Raw genomic sequence first — 17,340 nt, forward strand, 5'->3', positions numbered from 1 at the left:
ATCAAAACAAACATATTAATTAGGGGTGGTAAAACGAATCGTGGTCAGATTCGTTTAATGTCCAAATTCCTTTTATACTTATACTTATATATAGAAAGTAAATAATATGAATAAATAAATAACACTTGTATCAATTTATTTCTTTATTATATAAAAATATTAGTATGTGGATATAGTTTTGCAAAAAAATCAAAATCAAAATTTATTATACAATAAAATTAATTAAATAAAATTTTATTTTAATTTTTATATGTATATAAATAATATGAAATATTCAAAAAGATCAATTGACTTAAAAAATATTTATCATTAGAAAGTAATAATTAGACACCCCATAATTTTTCAACACATTTTATAACACGTTATATTATCTTTATCGTTATTTCTCTCTCTCTATGTTCTTCTTATCCCATCGCATCTATTACACCACTTTTTGTATATCTTTTTCTCTGAAATGAAATGCACCTAGATAGGATATCCACAAAACAAGTCTCTATTATTTTGTTGAATAGAAAACAAAACGTTAAACAAGTGTTTATATCAAAGAAAGAAAACAACGTACGTTATATCTCCTTTGCATTTTGTATATATCTTATAGTCTTATATATACTAGTAGTAGTTTTGTTAGTAATAACTAATTCAAATCTCCTGCAACCGCTGCCGACTTACCAAAAACAGCCATGATTGCCGCTGGAGCTTGTTTCTCCGCCGCCGTTTTCTCCCCGCTCTTCCGCCGCAAGCAGCCGCCTCAGCCCTTGAAGTCGGGAAGTATCCTGAGCATAACACCCGATCGCTTTGCCATGTCAATCAACTGTGCTGGAGCAATGGAGGAGAAGCAGAGACGGAGCGGTTGGAAGGAATACTTGGAGCAAGCGAAAGAGGTGATAAAAGCAGACGGTGGACCTCCACGGTGGTTTTCGCCGTTAGACAGCGGTTCGCCGCCGGACAATTCTCCGCTGATGCTGTTCTTGCCAGGTCAGTCATTGTTTCGTTATTAGTTGCTGAGAAACTTCTAAACCAATACATAAATCCAACGTAGATTCAAGCATCATAGAACGACAAAATCCAATGAAGATTTTTATGAAAAAAGAAATTTACAGAAGATAGTAAATTCTTGTTTTATTTTACAGTAGTTATATTTTAGAAGTGGCGCCACCATTCGATAAAACGTTTCTGTATCAAACGAATCTATCAATTCCACATTTATTTGACACCTAATTATTTTATTTCTTCTTATGACAAAACATAAGTTTTTTATTCCTATATCTATTAATAGTAGAAAGATGATAAGTCGACAAAACAAAAAATAGACCAATTTTTTTTAATTGAAGAAACTAAAAATTTGAAAATAAAGTATGGATTGGAGAGATTAAAATCTTACCAAAGTATGGGGAGAAAATACACTACCTTAATCTGCAAGTCTAAAGACGTTGGTTCAACATAGGTCAAATTGATCTTTTATTTAACAAAATGTTAAATTGATTTTAAAAGTGTATAATTGAATATTTGTATTGATATAAAATATTATAGTATACTAATATTTTATTAATAAGTTTTAAATATTCTACTAACAACAATAATTTGAATAAACCATCAATTTTATGCGACAACTAACATATAAAATATATTTAATACACGTGTAAATTTAAATGAATTATTTGTAAAATAATAATGATCATATAAACTCAATTGCATTAAATAATCATACAAAAATAAAAACTCATAAAATAGAGAAATAAAATAAAATAAAAAGTTTTTTTTTTTTGTATTTATCTATGAGATAAAGACAATTATAGTAAAATAGACCCATGTCCTGATAGTGATGTGATGTGTCACTTTGTCATAGATAAATCAATTGTATGAACTCCCTAAATTTTCCTTTCATTATAAATTATTTATACTAAAAAAAGAGTATTTGACTAATCAAGTCATGTTTACCTTTTTAATTCTCATCTTCTATTACAACATATTATGTCTTCAATTTTAACAATCTACTATATATTTAACTCTTTCTAAAATTGACACCTGACTTTCATTTTTCAATCTTTATTGATTAAATCACAATTAAATATTACATTCACTCATTCTCTCTGGATTAAAATTTAAAATTTCTTTCACATTTCTTTTTCCCACTCTTTCTAACTTTTATTTTAATTTTTTCTCTATTTATTTATCATCACTAAAAATACTAATAATCTATTTTTTTATTTTAATAAAATTAACCATTTTATTTTATCTCACAGATTATTATCAACACAATATTTATTTTATTTTAATTAACCACTGACTTAATTTGAAAAACAATCTTTATTTCTAAATATTAATTTTTTTCTTTCTCCATCTCACAACTACTTTTTTCTTCCTTTTTGTATAATTATTTAATATAATTAAATTTATATGATTATTGTTCATTTTACAATTAAGTCAATCATTTTAAGTTTTGCATATGTATCTAAATACAATTTACATGGTATCAAATAATTTGTTTTAACTCACGAATCATTATCAGTATACTGTCTATTTTATTTTAATCAACAATTTGTCTTGATTTGAAAGATAGAATCCTTATTTTAAAATCTCAATGGATCACTATCAACACAATACATATTTTATTTTAATAAACAATTAGCTTAATTTAAAAGATAAAAATCTTGATTTTAAATATTAAATACTCAATTTTCTTCCATCTCAAGAATCATTTTTTTCTCTTGGTATTTTATTACAATTGATTTTATATAATTATTGTTCATTTAAAATTAACTAAAAAAATATTTGTGCATCCGCATGGATAAATTTATTTAATATGATATAAATTTTATTTAGATATACATATAAATTTGAAATGAATTATTTAATTATAAAGTTAATAATGATAATATAAATTCAATTGTATCAAATAATTATACAAAAAATAAAAAAAGTTAGTAAAATGGAGAAAGAAAAAAAATAAAATCTTGAAAATTGAAAATAAATTTTTTCTGTTTCTAATAAAGGCAATTATTAATTAAAATAAAATAGGTACTTTGTTGATAGTGACCCGTGAAAAAAATAAATTTTAGCAGTTGAAAAATAAGAATTTTGTGTCTCTAAATAAAGACTTTTGTTAATTAAAATAAAATAGATAATTTGTTGATCCTATCCCGTGAGAAAAAAATTGACATTTTAAAAATAAGAATCTTGTGTGACAAATAAAGACAATTTTGATTAAAATAAAATATGTATTTTATTGATAAGTCCTATGAGAAAAAGAGAAAAATTGACATTTGAAAATAAGAATTATGTGTCTTAAATAAAAATAATTGTTAATTAAAATAAAATAGGTACTTTGTTGATAGTGACCCGTGAAAAAAAAATTTTTTTTGACATTTGCAAATAAAAATTCTGTGTGTTAAATAAAGACAATTGTTAATTAAAATAAAATAGATACATTATTGATAGTGACTTGTGAGGAAAAAGGATGAAATTTGATATTTAATAGTAAAAAATTTGTATCTCAAATAATAAAAATTATTAATTAAAAATATTTATTTTTCGGATAGGGATTCTCTAACTTTGCCTTCTCCACCTTTGGTGACTTTTGGCAATTTTTTGAAGAAAAAAGTGAGAAAAAAAATGAAGATGAAAAGGGAGGGGAATATGATGAGAGAGAGTATTTAATAGGAGAGAGATAGAGGGAAAGTTAGAGGGAAATTTCCTCCTTAAAGTTAGAGGATCTCAATTAGTAATTTTTTTTTATATAGTGATCCGTGAAATAGAAAGTTAGCTGTGTGTAGCTATTTAATATAGATTAATTAATATTTTTTATAATAATAAATGAATAAAATTGATTAAATTTATCGTAAAAACAAAACTAAATGTCATCAATATATATATTTATACACTAATAAATATTTAATATGATAATCATATACTCTAATTATACTACATTTTAATATATTCAAAATAATTAAGAGAAAATAAAATAATTAGGTATAAAAGATAAAATAATGAATCAAAAAGAGAAACAAATGTAAAAGAAAAATGAATGTAATTTGAAAGAATAATGAAATGGTGAGTGAAAGAGAGGGAAGTGGAATAAAAAGTGAAATTTGAAAAATGTCAAATAAAAACTTGACACTTGGTAGCATTTGGTTGAAGTAGAGTGAATTAATTGAAGACTTATATTTTTATTATTTTAATATTTTGTAAGTGTAAAAAATATTAAAGTAAAGAGTATTATTGGTAGTTTGGTGGTATTTAATTTTAATAGATAGATAGTTGATTGATAGCTTATTTCAAATTTAGATATGTATCTAAATTTAATTTATATTGTATCCAATAAACTTATTCCGTGATGCCGCATAGGTATCTGGCTAGTCATATTAAAAAAAATTGAGACATTTATTATTTACTTTTTATAAAACCTTTTGTTAGTGTAAATTAATGTAAAAGAAAAGGCAATTTAGGTAGTTTGGTGGTATTTTGATAAATAGATAATTGATTGATAGTTGAAGCCAATATATAATTAGTAGTTAAGAGCATCTCTAATGGTAGTTTTGAGAGGTTTATGAAAGCTTAATTTTTTTTTTGAAATGTAATCTATATTATTATAATATTTTAAAAATTAAAAAATAATGCATATTCGTTTATTATTCTATACAAAAATATAATTTTAAAAAATATTACAGTTTTCTCTATAATTTTAAAAAAATATTATAGTTTTCTCTATTTTTTTTTCCTTTAGATTTTGTTTGAGAGTTTGAAAAGGAAGGGAGGTGAAAGTTTTGAAAAAAGAAAAGATAGAATGGAAAGAATTGAAAAAATTTGGAAAGGAGAATTTTGAAGAAATTATTTCTACATAATACAAAATCCTCGGGGAACTCAAAATTATTTTAGAAAAATTGCATAAATTTTTCAAATATATATATTTGTACTGTTCAAAAAATACAAGTGTCCATGTTACCGTCGTAACGACAGGGACACTCAAAAGTCAGCAAGTGTATAACAAATTATGGTGGTAGGACTTATCCACGATGGCGAGAAGTCCTGTAAAACAAAATTAAAAATACTTTTGTCTTATAGCTGTGAGATTTTCAATTGAACTCTAGTATCTCGACAAGGATAACTTCTTGTTTGACATAGTTTAAGCATGTTGTCGAAATTTGTTCACATGCTAATGTCGAAGTTCTGCATGTTGTAGTCGAAATGTGTTCTAGCATGCAGTAGTCGATAATTCTAGGTTTTATAGCATGTCAAATTAGACTTGTTTGTTTACCTCAATCATTTAAGTTAGTTTGTAGCTTAAGTTAGCTTAGCAGTCTATAAATCGACTAGTTCTCTCAGGTTGTTGAGAGAAGTTAGTTGTTGTTATTCACTTGTAATCTTTGAATCCTTATTAAGTAAGTGAATAGTAAAATAGTTATAACCAATCTTGAAGTTTTTCTTCTTCTTCTTCTTCTTCTTCTTCTTCTTCTCTCTTCTGTCACTTTAGTGAAAACCTAATAAATGTGTTTGTTCAAGAAACTCAATATTTCTTATAATTTTGGTTTGTTCTTGACGACACTCTGTTACAACAAACTAGTACGATGAGCATGGAAAAGAAGATGCCATTAATGAAATATGAGATTGAGAAATTTACCGGTGTGAATAACTCTTGTTCAAAAAGGTTTGTTAGAAGAATTGAAAGGATCAGAGATGATGGATGTTGCTTTATCGGAGAAGGAGATAACGATGATGGTAGAGAAAACCCACATCGCCATCATATTGAGCCTTGTTGATAAGGTTCTCCGACAGGTCTCGAAGGAGAAGACGGTGGCGGGTGTATGGAAGAAACTCGAAAGGTCGTACATGACCAAATCGTTGGTCATTCACCTCTATCTGATGCAAGCTCTATATTCATTCAAGATGAGTGAAGATAAAGTCTTGACTGAGCAGTTGGATATGTTCAAAAAATTGCTTCTTGATCTTGAAAATATCAATGTCAAGATTGATGGTGAAGATTAAGCATTGTTGTTGTGTGCTTTACCATGTTCTCATGCTCATTTCAAAGAAACTCTCTTGTATTAAAGATATTCCTTAACCTTTGAAAATTTTAATCCACCTTGTACTCAAAGGACTTGAACAAAAGGAAGGAGCATAAACTATCGTCTGTTGGTGAAGGTTTGTCTGTTAAGGGGAAATTCTTGAAGACAATTGGTAAGTTTGAAAAGAAGAAGGGTAAAGGTCAGTAGAAATCTTATGGTGGTGATACTTCTACAATTTGGTGCTATCACTGTAAGAAAGAGGGTCACACACAAAAGGCGTGCCCTGATCAACAGTGGTGGTAACGACAATGGTAATGCAACCATTGTGCAACATGATTTTGAATCATCTGATGTTCATGTAGTTTCAAGTAGCAATTCTTACAATGAATGGTTCATGGATTCATATTGAACTTGGCACATGACACCAAACAAAGATATGTTTGAGGAATTTTGTGATCAAGATGGTGGATTAGTGCTGCTATGAAACAATAAAGCTTTCAAAATTGCAGGAATTGGATTTGTAAGATTCAAGCTCCATGATGAATCAATAAAGCTATAGACCAGTGTTAGGTATGTACCTGATTTGAAGAGAAGTTTGATTTCTCTTGGTGAATTCGACAAGAAAATATATGTTTTCAAAGGAGAGCAAGGTATCCTAAGGGTAATGAAAGGGTCGAAGGAAGTCTTGAGAGGCATAAAAAGGAAAGACTTGTATACCCTTGAGGATGAGGTTGTGAATGGTTCAATAGATGTGGTGTCCATAAAACCTGTGTCGAAGAATGAGCTATGGCACAAGATACTTAGCCACGTCAATAAAAGGCGCCTTGTCGAATTGTCGAAACAAAATCTACTATGTGGTCACAAGGTCGAAAAGCTGGAGTTTTATGAACCTTATGTATCTGGTAAATCCTGTTGGGTGAAGTTTAACAAAGGTAAACAAAGAACACATGGATCCCTTGATTATATTCATGCTGATCTTTGGGGGCTTGTAAGGTTTCCTTCACACTCAAGTGCAAGGTATTTTCTATACATAGTTGATGATTATTCCATAATGTTATGGGCATTCATTCAAAAAGCTAAGGATGAAACTTTTGAAAATTTGAAAAGTTGGAAGACTCTGGTCAAAAAACAAATCAGAAGGAAGGTTAAGAGGTTGAGGACCGACAATAGTCTTGAATTTTTCAATGAGGCATTTCATAGCTACTATGATGCATTTGGTATTGCAAGGCACATAACTACTGCAGGTACTACCCAACAAAATGGTTTAGCTGAAAGGTTTAGTCGAACCGTTTTAAAAAGAGTTAGATGCATGTTAGTTAGTGCTGGATTGAAGAAGATGTTTTAGGTGGAAGCTATTTTGTCAAAAGCATATATGATAAATAGATTTCCCTCGACTGCCTTGAGGATGAAGACACGTGAACAAGTTTGGTCGGGACATCCATCTGATATCGAAAGACTTAGATTATTTGGTTGTGTAGGTTATGCTCACATTAGGCAAGACAAGGTCGAACCTAGAGCTCTGAGATGTATGTTCATGGGATAACCTGAAGGAGTCCAAACTTATAGGTTGTGGTGCCTAGAGACAGTTATAAGAGGTGTATCACCGGGAAGTAGTTTTCAACAAATCAGAAATGGTATTAAAAAAACTGATGATGTAGGTCAAATTGCAAAAATCTATGGAGAAGAGCTGGAACAGGAAGAGATTCTTGTTGAGGTGGAACATAGTGATGCTGAATTGCACAACCTAGATGAAGTCAAAGAAGAAGCCCAAGTTGATAATGAAGAAACTAAGGAAACTGTTGATGACTATCTCTTAGCCTTTGCCTTAATCTCTGCATGTGAGGTCCTTGATGAAGAACTTATAGACTTCAAGGAAGCTGTGAGGAGTTGAAATAAGACTGAATGGATGAAATCCATGGATGATAATACTTAGGAGCTGATCAAGAAACCTCTAGGGCCAGGTTAGTCAGTTATCAGTGGATTATCAAGGTTAAGGAAGGAATTGAATGAGTGATGTCGAAGAGATACAAGGCCATATTGGTTGCTAGGGGGTTCACTCAGAAATAAGGAGTAGACTTCAATGATGTGTTCTCACCTATTATGAAGCACATATCCATTCGAATTCTGCTTGCCATGGTGGCAAAGTTCGACCTAGAGTTGAAACAGATGGATGTGAAGATTGTTTTCTTGTATGGTGATCTAGATGAAATAATCCTGATGAGGCAACTTGAAGGGTATGCAGAAAAGGGAAAGCAATATTATGTGTGCAAGCTGAATAATATTTATATGAATTGAAACAATTTTCTCGATAATTGAACAGGAGATTCGATAAGTTCATGGCACACATAGGTTTCATTAGGAGTCAGTTCGACCACTGTGTTTACTTCAGATTTTGACCTGGAAATTCACTTGTTATTTTGTTGCTTTATGCGGATGACATCCTTATAGCAAACAACTGTGTCAAGGATATATATATAAGGTGAAGGCTGAATTTGATAAGGAGTTCGACATGAAGGATTTGTGAGCTGTCTCTAGAATTCTTGGGATTGACATCCAGAGAGATAGAAAGCAGTTGAGATTATGCTTATCTCAAGAGACATACTTGAAAAATTTTCTCGACAAGTTTGGTATATTGAACTCAAAGCCTGTTGTAACACCGACTAATCCTCATCTCAAGCTGAGTATGACTCAAAGTCCTTGTACTGAAGTCGAAAGAGCATATATGAATAACATTCCATATGCTAGTTTAGTAGGTTCTTTGATGTATGCTATGGTATGTACAAGGCCAGACATAGTGTATGGAGTGGACCTTGTAAGCAGGTATATGGAAAATCTTAGAAAGGCATACTAGAAAGCATTGGAGTGGATTCTAAGGTACATAAATGAGTGTTTGAACATAATACTAATTTATGGTGGAGCATATGGTGATGATAGTAAAGTAGAAATCAAAGGATATGTCGACTTTGGTTATGTGAGTTGTATGGATTCTAGAAAATCTATTTTTGGATATGTGTTCACTATGTTTGGCGCAACAATTAATTGGAAAGCGACACTTTAGAAGGTTGTTGCCTTATCAACCATTGAAGCATAATATATTGCCCTCAGTGAAGTTGTGAAAGAAGCATTATGGCTTGAAGGTTTTGTTAAGGAGCTGAAACTTCAAGATCGAGTTATCATTTTTGAATGTGATAGTCAAAATGACATACATCTGTCAAAGAATCCAATATATCATGAGCAAACCAAACACATCGATGTGAGGCAGCATTTCGTTAGATAAATCATCGAACCTGGAGAAGTGCTAAAGGTTTCAATTGAAGATAATGTTGTTGATATGATCACCAAGACACTGCCAAGTAGCAAGTTTTTTCACTGTATGTAGTTGATAAAGCTACATGATGAAAGCTAGTTTGTTTCCCTTATGTTGTAAAGTTTGTTCCAAGGTGGGGATTTGTGAGATTTTGGATCGAACACTCGTTTCTCGACAGTGATAGCTTCTTAGTTCGATAGAGTTTAAGTAGGTTGTCGAAGTTTGTTTACATGTTGATGTCGAAGTCTTGCATGATGTAGTCAAAATGTGTTCTATCATGCAGAAGTCGATAATGCTAGGTTTGTTAGCATGTCGAATTGGGCCTGTTTGTTTAGCCCAGTTGTTTAAGTTAGCTTGTTTCTTAAGTTATCTTAGTAGTTTATAAATAGACTAGTTCTCTTAAGTTGTTGAGAGAGATTAGTTGTTGTTGTTCGCATTAATCTTTGTTGTTGTTATTCACTTGTAATCTTTGTACCCTTATTGAGTAAGTGAATAATAAAACAATTATAACCAATCATGAATTTCTTCTTCTTCTTTTTCTTCTCCCCCTTCTCTCTCTTTAGTGAAAACCTAATAAAGATTCTTGTGTATCTATAAGAAACTCAATCTTTTTCATAGTTTTGGTTTATTCTTAATGGCACTCCGTTACAATAATGACGAAGCAAATTTTTAAAATCTTTCTAACCAGGGGACAATTTGTTAAAGATAACAGCAACTTGAAATTATTCATATAGGGGCATACCTTCAGTAATGATTTTGTGAGAAATCTTCTGAAGTTGGTGGCATTGAGCTTCCACTGACTTTTTTTTATCTACCATTTGATACTTTAGGTAGGGGCTAAGAACATACTTCTTTGTTCCAGCTTCTTCAGTATTATATTTCTTCTTCAAAGTTTCCAAAATATATTTTGCGGTTTTGCAATTACAATAATAATCATAAAGATCATCAATGAGTGCATTTAGAATGTGATAATCATTCTATTTCTATATGGAGATTTCTTTCCTGAGCTATAAATCGCTCACAGCAGATTCAGTTTCAGCAAAATTATCAATTCCATCTGAATCCACATATTTTCTTACTGTTAGTTTGTTCGGTTGATCCAAAATCAAAATATTGCCAACCTTTTTCAGGGTTAGAAAAGTGCATCTTTTGTTGCCAGCATTTGAAACATCTTTTCTTGCCGTCATAAAATTGTTGTTTTACGATTTTGAAAAATTCCCACTAAAGAAATTACTAGGTCGAGTCGCGGACTAGGTCGCTCTCATTGCAACGTTTGGCTGTATTACGAAAAATTATACAAAACAATTACTCTACCACGACGCTTCTAGGATAGTACAACTCAATTATATACTATACGATTACTATTTGTACAATAAGTAATTGATCTAAAATTACACTCTCATTTGTATAAATGGTATAAATATGTTTCGACAATTCAAAAAACGCAAAGTTATGAGAGCGAGGAAGAAAAAATTTAATAGTAATTTTTAGTGTGTTTTAAAATAAAACAAATAATTTGTGTATAAGGTAAGAAGTTAACCAAAAATATCTAATTTAAACAATATGAAATTAAGGAAAATTTTCAATTAAGACGTTTTTTTTTTCCAACAACACGGTACTTAAGGAAGTTTTCCAAATTCATCTCTTTAATAAAATATTAACATATTCCAACACAATTTTTTGAGAAAATATTATAAAATAACTCTCTCATCTTTATTTTCTGCCGGTAAGTAATTCATGAAAGATAATTATTTGACTATCTGCTCCAGTATAGAAATATTAACAACGCAAAATACAGACTTGTCTCCCGTATTTGTTTCAAAATAACTTAAATTCAATAACAGTACATCTCTAGATTGTAGAGTGCTTTTGGTGATGTACATTACACCACTAAGTTTAATTGTAAAAATATATCCCCAAATTTTACAACATTTAGACTTTCAGCTCTCTCTTTCTCTCGTCTCCCCTTTCACTTCAATCTTTGGTTTCCATTTTCTTGATGAGATTATGCAGAGATCGGAAAATTGGATTGAGGTTTTGCTGGTGGCGGAAGTGCCGCCACCTTCTTGCGAAAACTATCGGAATGTGAGATGAGAGCGTCTTACTTGTGCACCATATAGTTTATTTCACCACAATATTTATTCATGTAATCTAATGCCGTATGTATCAAACAACAAGCTTATTATATTCCAAATTGTACAGGAATTGATGGCGTGGGATTGGGACTTGTTTCACATCATCACAAACTCGGAAGGTTTCTCTTCATTTCACGAATATTTCATCTTTTTTTAGACCTACTAATACTATATGTAATTCGGAAATATATTTTTGTTCATTTAAGGATATTTGATTTGTGGTGCTTACATATTCCAGTTGCAGATCGAACACCATTTACAGGTTCTTTTTCCTTGTATACTACTCATCTTCAACTCTCTTATACTATACATTATGTTTCTTTTTCAGTACTGTATTCCATCATTATTTATTTTCCTGTTGCAGACCTTGTGAAGTTAGTTGAGACAACTGTTAAGTTAGAGTATCAACGTTCACCAAATAGGCCCATTTATCTCGTCGGAGAATCTCTAGGAGCCTGCCTTGCGCTGGCTGTTGCCGCTCGTAACCGTGATGTTGATATTGTACTAATTTTGGCAAACCCAGGTAACTTTTTAGCTTTTAGTGATGTATATAAGATTTAATAGCTTTCCTTTTACGTACTAATTTTGGCAAATCCAAGTAACTTTTTAGGTTTTAGTGACGCATATAAGATTTAAAAGCTAAATTAAAAAAACTCAAGGATCGTAACCATGACTAAAATGAGACTTGGAATTTAAGAAATCTGAAGTAGCCATATTGAATAACTTGTTCAGTGTTGTACTAGTAATCATACACCTTGATCTAGAACTGCGCAATCACGATTCTGACATAGGAGAGCCGTGACTCTGCAAATTTCAGAATTGATCGAGTGTGAGTGAGAGACGTTGAAGAAATAAGTTGCACCTTAATTAGAAATTTACATTGAATAAATATATCTCACTTTGCACTGACTTGAGAATTTAAAGTTTGTAATTTGGATCATGTTAGTTAGCACTAATAGCATACTTCTCATGCTTCCCCAACAATGAAAATTTGGTGTTAACTTATGGATTTGTTAACGACAAGTCTGATAATTAACGCAGCCAAGCTTTAGCCTGGACTAAGATGTCTGTTATTGCATATGAATAAGCTGGGGGTTAGTGTTTTCCAAGTGATGCCATTTATTGGAAATGGTTCATTGAAAATGCGTTTCATAGCTAGAACTTTTGAGTGAAAATTGTTGAACATTATCCAGGTTGATTTTGATGTAACAGCAAATCTGTAAAGAATCATAAAGTACCTGATCATCTGACCATGACCTTCCTATTTGGCAGCTACTTCTTTCGGTAGGTCCCAGGTGCAACTTCTAACACCATTGTTGGATGCTTTGCCTGCCTCACTCTCTCCTATTCTGCCTAACATTCTCAGTTTGAGTGCAGGTTTGCTCATTTTTCTTTGTTGTTGTTAATATGTACTATTTTCTCAACATCCATGTCAGGTGCCTTTAGTCCAATTTTGATCTTCATAGCTCCGAATATCTTGAAAATGTTGAATGTTATGCAGAAAATGAGATATGCATTTAGTTTACGTCTACGAGAATTACATGAAGAATTGTTTTCTTTCACCAAAGATGTTTTTCTTTTTATATAACTTTTTGTGTTTCTCTTTATTAAGAGTCTAACTTATAAGATTGGAACTGAGCCTCCAAATTGTTTGAGACGACCCTGTAAACTTCATATTATGTCTCTACTTCCCTACTTTCATAGGATTTACCCACCATAGTTTATGTATTTGTGCATCCCTAATTTCACAGGATTTACCCAATATGGTTGATGGCATATGAGATTGTTGTGGATCTTGTTTTCTCCCTATACCATATAAATGTTTGATGCCTTTGCTCTTCTTATCTTCTATTCTTTTTTTCATTTTCCGCTTCTGCATTCTGCTAAAATTTAATTTATTTATGTTTTCTAGTTAATTAAATTAACAAATACTTAACTTCTTCTATGTCACTAGGAACTTATGCTAAATTTTCACTTCAATATCTTACAGACCTAGTTTTTTTGGTGAAGTTCAAATTTCACAGTGGAGAACTTGCATTCCGTCTTTATCTTTTACCAAAGAAAATGATATTTTTCTCCATTTATGCCATCAACTTTTTTCTTAACTTTAGGCGACATTCTAAGGACGGTGTTCGATAACACTGTGAAAGGACTTCCACTACTAAATGCAGCAAGAGAGCCACTAGGCGATTTTACTACATTTGCATCATCTCTTCCTGTAAGGTTCTATTATTGTTTTTAATTAACAAATTAAATAAAAACAATTTCAATTAGAAGAGAAGTGTGTGACTTTTTCTTTATGTTTTGAAGAATTGAAGCATGTTGTGCGTAATAATGAGTTAATGCCATTGACAGTGCTTAAAGGATAATTCAGAATAAATATTAAGTGGAATATGCCGGACTTTGGAAGACCATGGTTGCGCATCACTGCATTTTCTTTGATATGGCTAGTTATTGATCATTTGAGCTTTCACTTCATTTACTTTCAATATTGAAAATCTATTGTTGATTGAATTATCAGGTTCTTGCAGACATTTTACCAAAAGAAACATTTTTGTGGAAGCTAAAGATGCTCAAGTCTGCTTCAGCATATGCTGATTCACGCCTATATGCTATCAAAGCTCAGACTTTGATACTTTGCAGGTTCATCTCCTTGTGACTGTATATCTTACATTGGTCATCATATTGAATCATATGTTCTATCACATAGCAGAATTGTGATAGAACCAACTGGTATATTATAACAGAAAATGGGGAAGAATCCCCTTTCATTACAAACAATGGCACCACTTCGAGGGTTTGCCAATCTCCCAATGCCAAAGAGGCCCCATTCCTCTCTATTAATAGGCAGCATGCCTTATTTAACCTAACTACCCCTCATCAGAACTATTAGCTATCCATTAACTAACTAACCGACTATTAACTAACAAATTACTACTTCTTAACTAACAATAACAGACCTATCAAAATGCTATTGCAAAATAAATTGATAAAAAGAGTGTTTTGTGTGAACAACCAATTTATAAAAATTTATTACTTCTAAACCTTTTAATTCATATACATACCATGATTTCCTTTTCATAAACATATCACACTTTCCTTTTTCAGTGTATGACTCTTTCTGCAAAATGAAACTGAGTTATTTCATTTGTTCTTTTAGTGGAAAGGACCAGTTACTACCTAGCCAACAGGAAGGTGAAAGATTACGTCTGTTACTGCCTAACTGTGAACTCCGTAAATTTGATGACAGTGGCCATTTCCTATTCATGGTATTCTTTTCTCCTTTTTATTTTTCCTGCTGGCATGCTTCTCGATAAGTTTCCACCCAAGAATGCATCATGATCTTTTTTGTCTGATACAGATGATATCAAACCAGTAGGAAGTTAACTGACCCTAGCTTTGGGACCTTTGCAGGAAGGCAGCCTTGACCTAGTAACTATAATCAAGGGAACTTCTTACTACCGGCGTGGCAAGTATCATGACTATGCTTCGGATTTCATACCGCCTACACGAGATGAGGCGAATAAAATAATAGAATCATACAGGTAAAACTTACTGAATATATTTGACTATTTAAGCTATTAACACAAACAAGAGAAATCATATTAAATAAACATAGAAGAGTGCAGGGAAAGCTTAACCTGCAGCTACCATGATGAGTTGTTTGATATTGATGTCTTGATGACATTGTATGCCTGTCAATTCATATTTGTCTATTCTTGTTAATTGAATTGATCTGTAATCAACTAATAGCATTTAACACTTTTCAATTATAATGCTTCCAGTTTGTTTAACTTCATCACTAGCTCTGTAATGCTTTCAACTTTGGAGGATGGAAAGATTGTAAAGGGCCTTGCTGGAATTCCTTCCGAGGGGCCTGTTTTGTTAGTTGGGAACCACATGCTGCTAGCATTGGACAAAGTTTCCTTGTTATCTCGAATTTATACTGAGCAAGACATCATTGTTCGAGGAATGGCTCATCCCTTAATGTTTAGAAGACAGAAAAGGGGAAGATTGCCAGAAGTATCTTCTTTTGACTGGTTAAGAGTTATGGGTATTTTTCCTGTAACAGCAACTAACCTTTTCAAGCTTTTTTCTTCCAAGTCACATGTCATATTATTTCCTGGAGGGATTCGCGAGGCTTTTCATAGGAAGGTAAATCTATTAAGTTGGCTCTTTATTTGAGTTTAATCTTTCTCATGGAATCCAGATTCGGTCCCTTGACTCTTTCTAAAGTCTCTGACTTGTTCTTCTTAGTCAGTGATAATAAACTCTCACACTAGATTCACCTATAACTATGCCTAATACACCAGAAGGATTATTCTCATGTAATCCGGAGTATTTATGATCTAAAATATACTAGTACTATTAATCTCTCCATTATTTTGTGATAATTATCAGGGTGAAGAATACAAGTTATTCTGGCCTGAACAATCTGAGTTTGTAAGGATGGCTGCCAGATTTGGAGCCAAAATTGTACCTTTTGGTTCTGTTGGAGAAGATGATCTTGGTCAAGTAAGTTTCAGTATTTAATCAGCCAATTGTTTTCCTTTACAAAGTAACTAGTTTTCTCAAAATGTTGGCATTGAAGCTAAACCATTACCATTGTTCGTGTGAATGTCTTGAACCTAGATTTGAATATCACAATAGCATATCACATTGTTCTTTTCAGGTTGTGGTTGATTACGATGACTTGGTAAAGATTCCTTACTTCAGGTCTGAAATAGAAAGCCTTACAAATGAGGCTGTGCAGTTGAGGTACCTAACTTTGCTTTTTGTTGATTTATACTAAACATGATATTTTGTATATACTTTTATTTTTTCGTTCTTTTCCATCTTTTATATATAAGATATTTGATATATACATATGTATTACTGTTTTCCTGCTATATATTGTGAAACTAGGGCTGGTGTTGGTGGTGAGGTGGAAAATCAACAAGTGTATCTGCCTGGAGTTTTGCCAAAAGTTCCGGGCCGGTTCTACTATTATTTTGGAAAACCAATTGAAACTGAAGGTATGCCCAATGCATATTTCTCAAAATGGAATAAACTAAAATGTGGTGGTAAAATTTGAGACATTGTTTGACAGGAAGGAAACAGGAACTTAAGGACAAGGAGAAATCTCAAGAATTATATTTTGAAGTGAAAACCGAGGTAGAGAGATGTATTGCTTATTTGAAGGAAAAACGAGAAAGTGATCCCTATAGAAGTATATTGACTCGGTCATTATACCAAGCTACACACGGTCCTGCATCTGACATTCCAACATTTGAAATTTGATTGTTCTGCACAGAAAATGGTAAGTTCTAATTTATCCATAAAATTTAGGTTAGAGGGGCAAACAATGTAAACTGTGAATAGTTTCAGGAATTGCTTTCTTGCCAGAAGGCATGATAGCTCATAAAAGTTTGGACCATTGTGCTAATCTCACTATAGTTTAAATAAAAAAGAAGCAAATGAATAAAATACATGATTGGGATAGGAACATACTCAAGTTGCATGTAAATTTGTAAATTTTTATTCTAGGATTATGGCATCTTGAACCATGTACGAGGTATCAATGTATCATTCTCTACCATAGTGAAACTATATGTCTATAGTCTATATTCATACACCAGAAGTGTTTGGATTTCATTCTAAGGCTTTTTGTGGTTGGTTTTTAGTTTGGATGATTGTTTGCATTGAAAAGTCTGATACTTTAATGAAACCTATATGAACCTTTGGTTTGTGTTTATGCCATTTTCTCCAACTCATATCAACTTTTGAGATATATATTTTTTAATCTATAAGCTAAGGTTCCGTTTGCTTTATAAAAATGTTGTCTTATTTTTTAAAATAAATCTTCAAATAGTCGGTAGAAAACCCAAATAATCAAATTTTAACAACGACAATCATC

General features: G+C 31.7%; 1 protein-coding gene across 6 annotated transcripts; it reads left to right on the forward strand.

The window, feature by feature from the left end:
• Window positions 1–402: 402 nt before the first annotated feature.
• LOC131609809 (phytyl ester synthase 1, chloroplastic-like) lies at window positions 403–17,078 on the forward strand. 6 transcript variants are annotated; one of them, XM_058881607.1, is made up of 15 exons: window positions 403–558; window positions 679–975; window positions 11,512–11,563; window positions 11,651–11,706; window positions 11,809–11,967; window positions 12,717–12,821; window positions 13,556–13,662; window positions 13,966–14,087; window positions 14,605–14,713; window positions 14,859–14,989; window positions 15,230–15,599; window positions 15,846–15,959; window positions 16,117–16,202; window positions 16,350–16,459; window positions 16,534–17,078. In XM_058881607.1, exons 2-15 carry the CDS (start codon window positions 681–683, stop codon window positions 16,722–16,724), a joined length of 2,007 nt encoding a protein of 668 aa, XP_058737590.1. In that variant the 5' UTR covers window positions 403–558; window positions 679–680; the 3' UTR covers window positions 16,725–17,078. The 6 variants fall into 6 exon arrangements, with proteins under 6 accessions (XP_058737590.1, XP_058737591.1, XP_058737594.1 ...); XM_058881608.1 differs by lacking the exon at window positions 403–558 and having other exon boundaries at window positions 569–975; XM_058881611.1 differs by lacking the exon at window positions 403–558 and having other exon boundaries at window positions 837–975; window positions 11,651–11,719.
• Window positions 17,079–17,340: the final 262 nt, after the last annotated feature.

The sequence above is a fragment of the Vicia villosa genome, linkage group LG6 (genome assembly GCF_029867415.1).
Source record: "Vicia villosa cultivar HV-30 ecotype Madison, WI linkage group LG6, Vvil1.0, whole genome shotgun sequence".
Taxonomy (NCBI): Eukaryota; Viridiplantae; Streptophyta; class Magnoliopsida; order Fabales; family Fabaceae; genus Vicia; species Vicia villosa.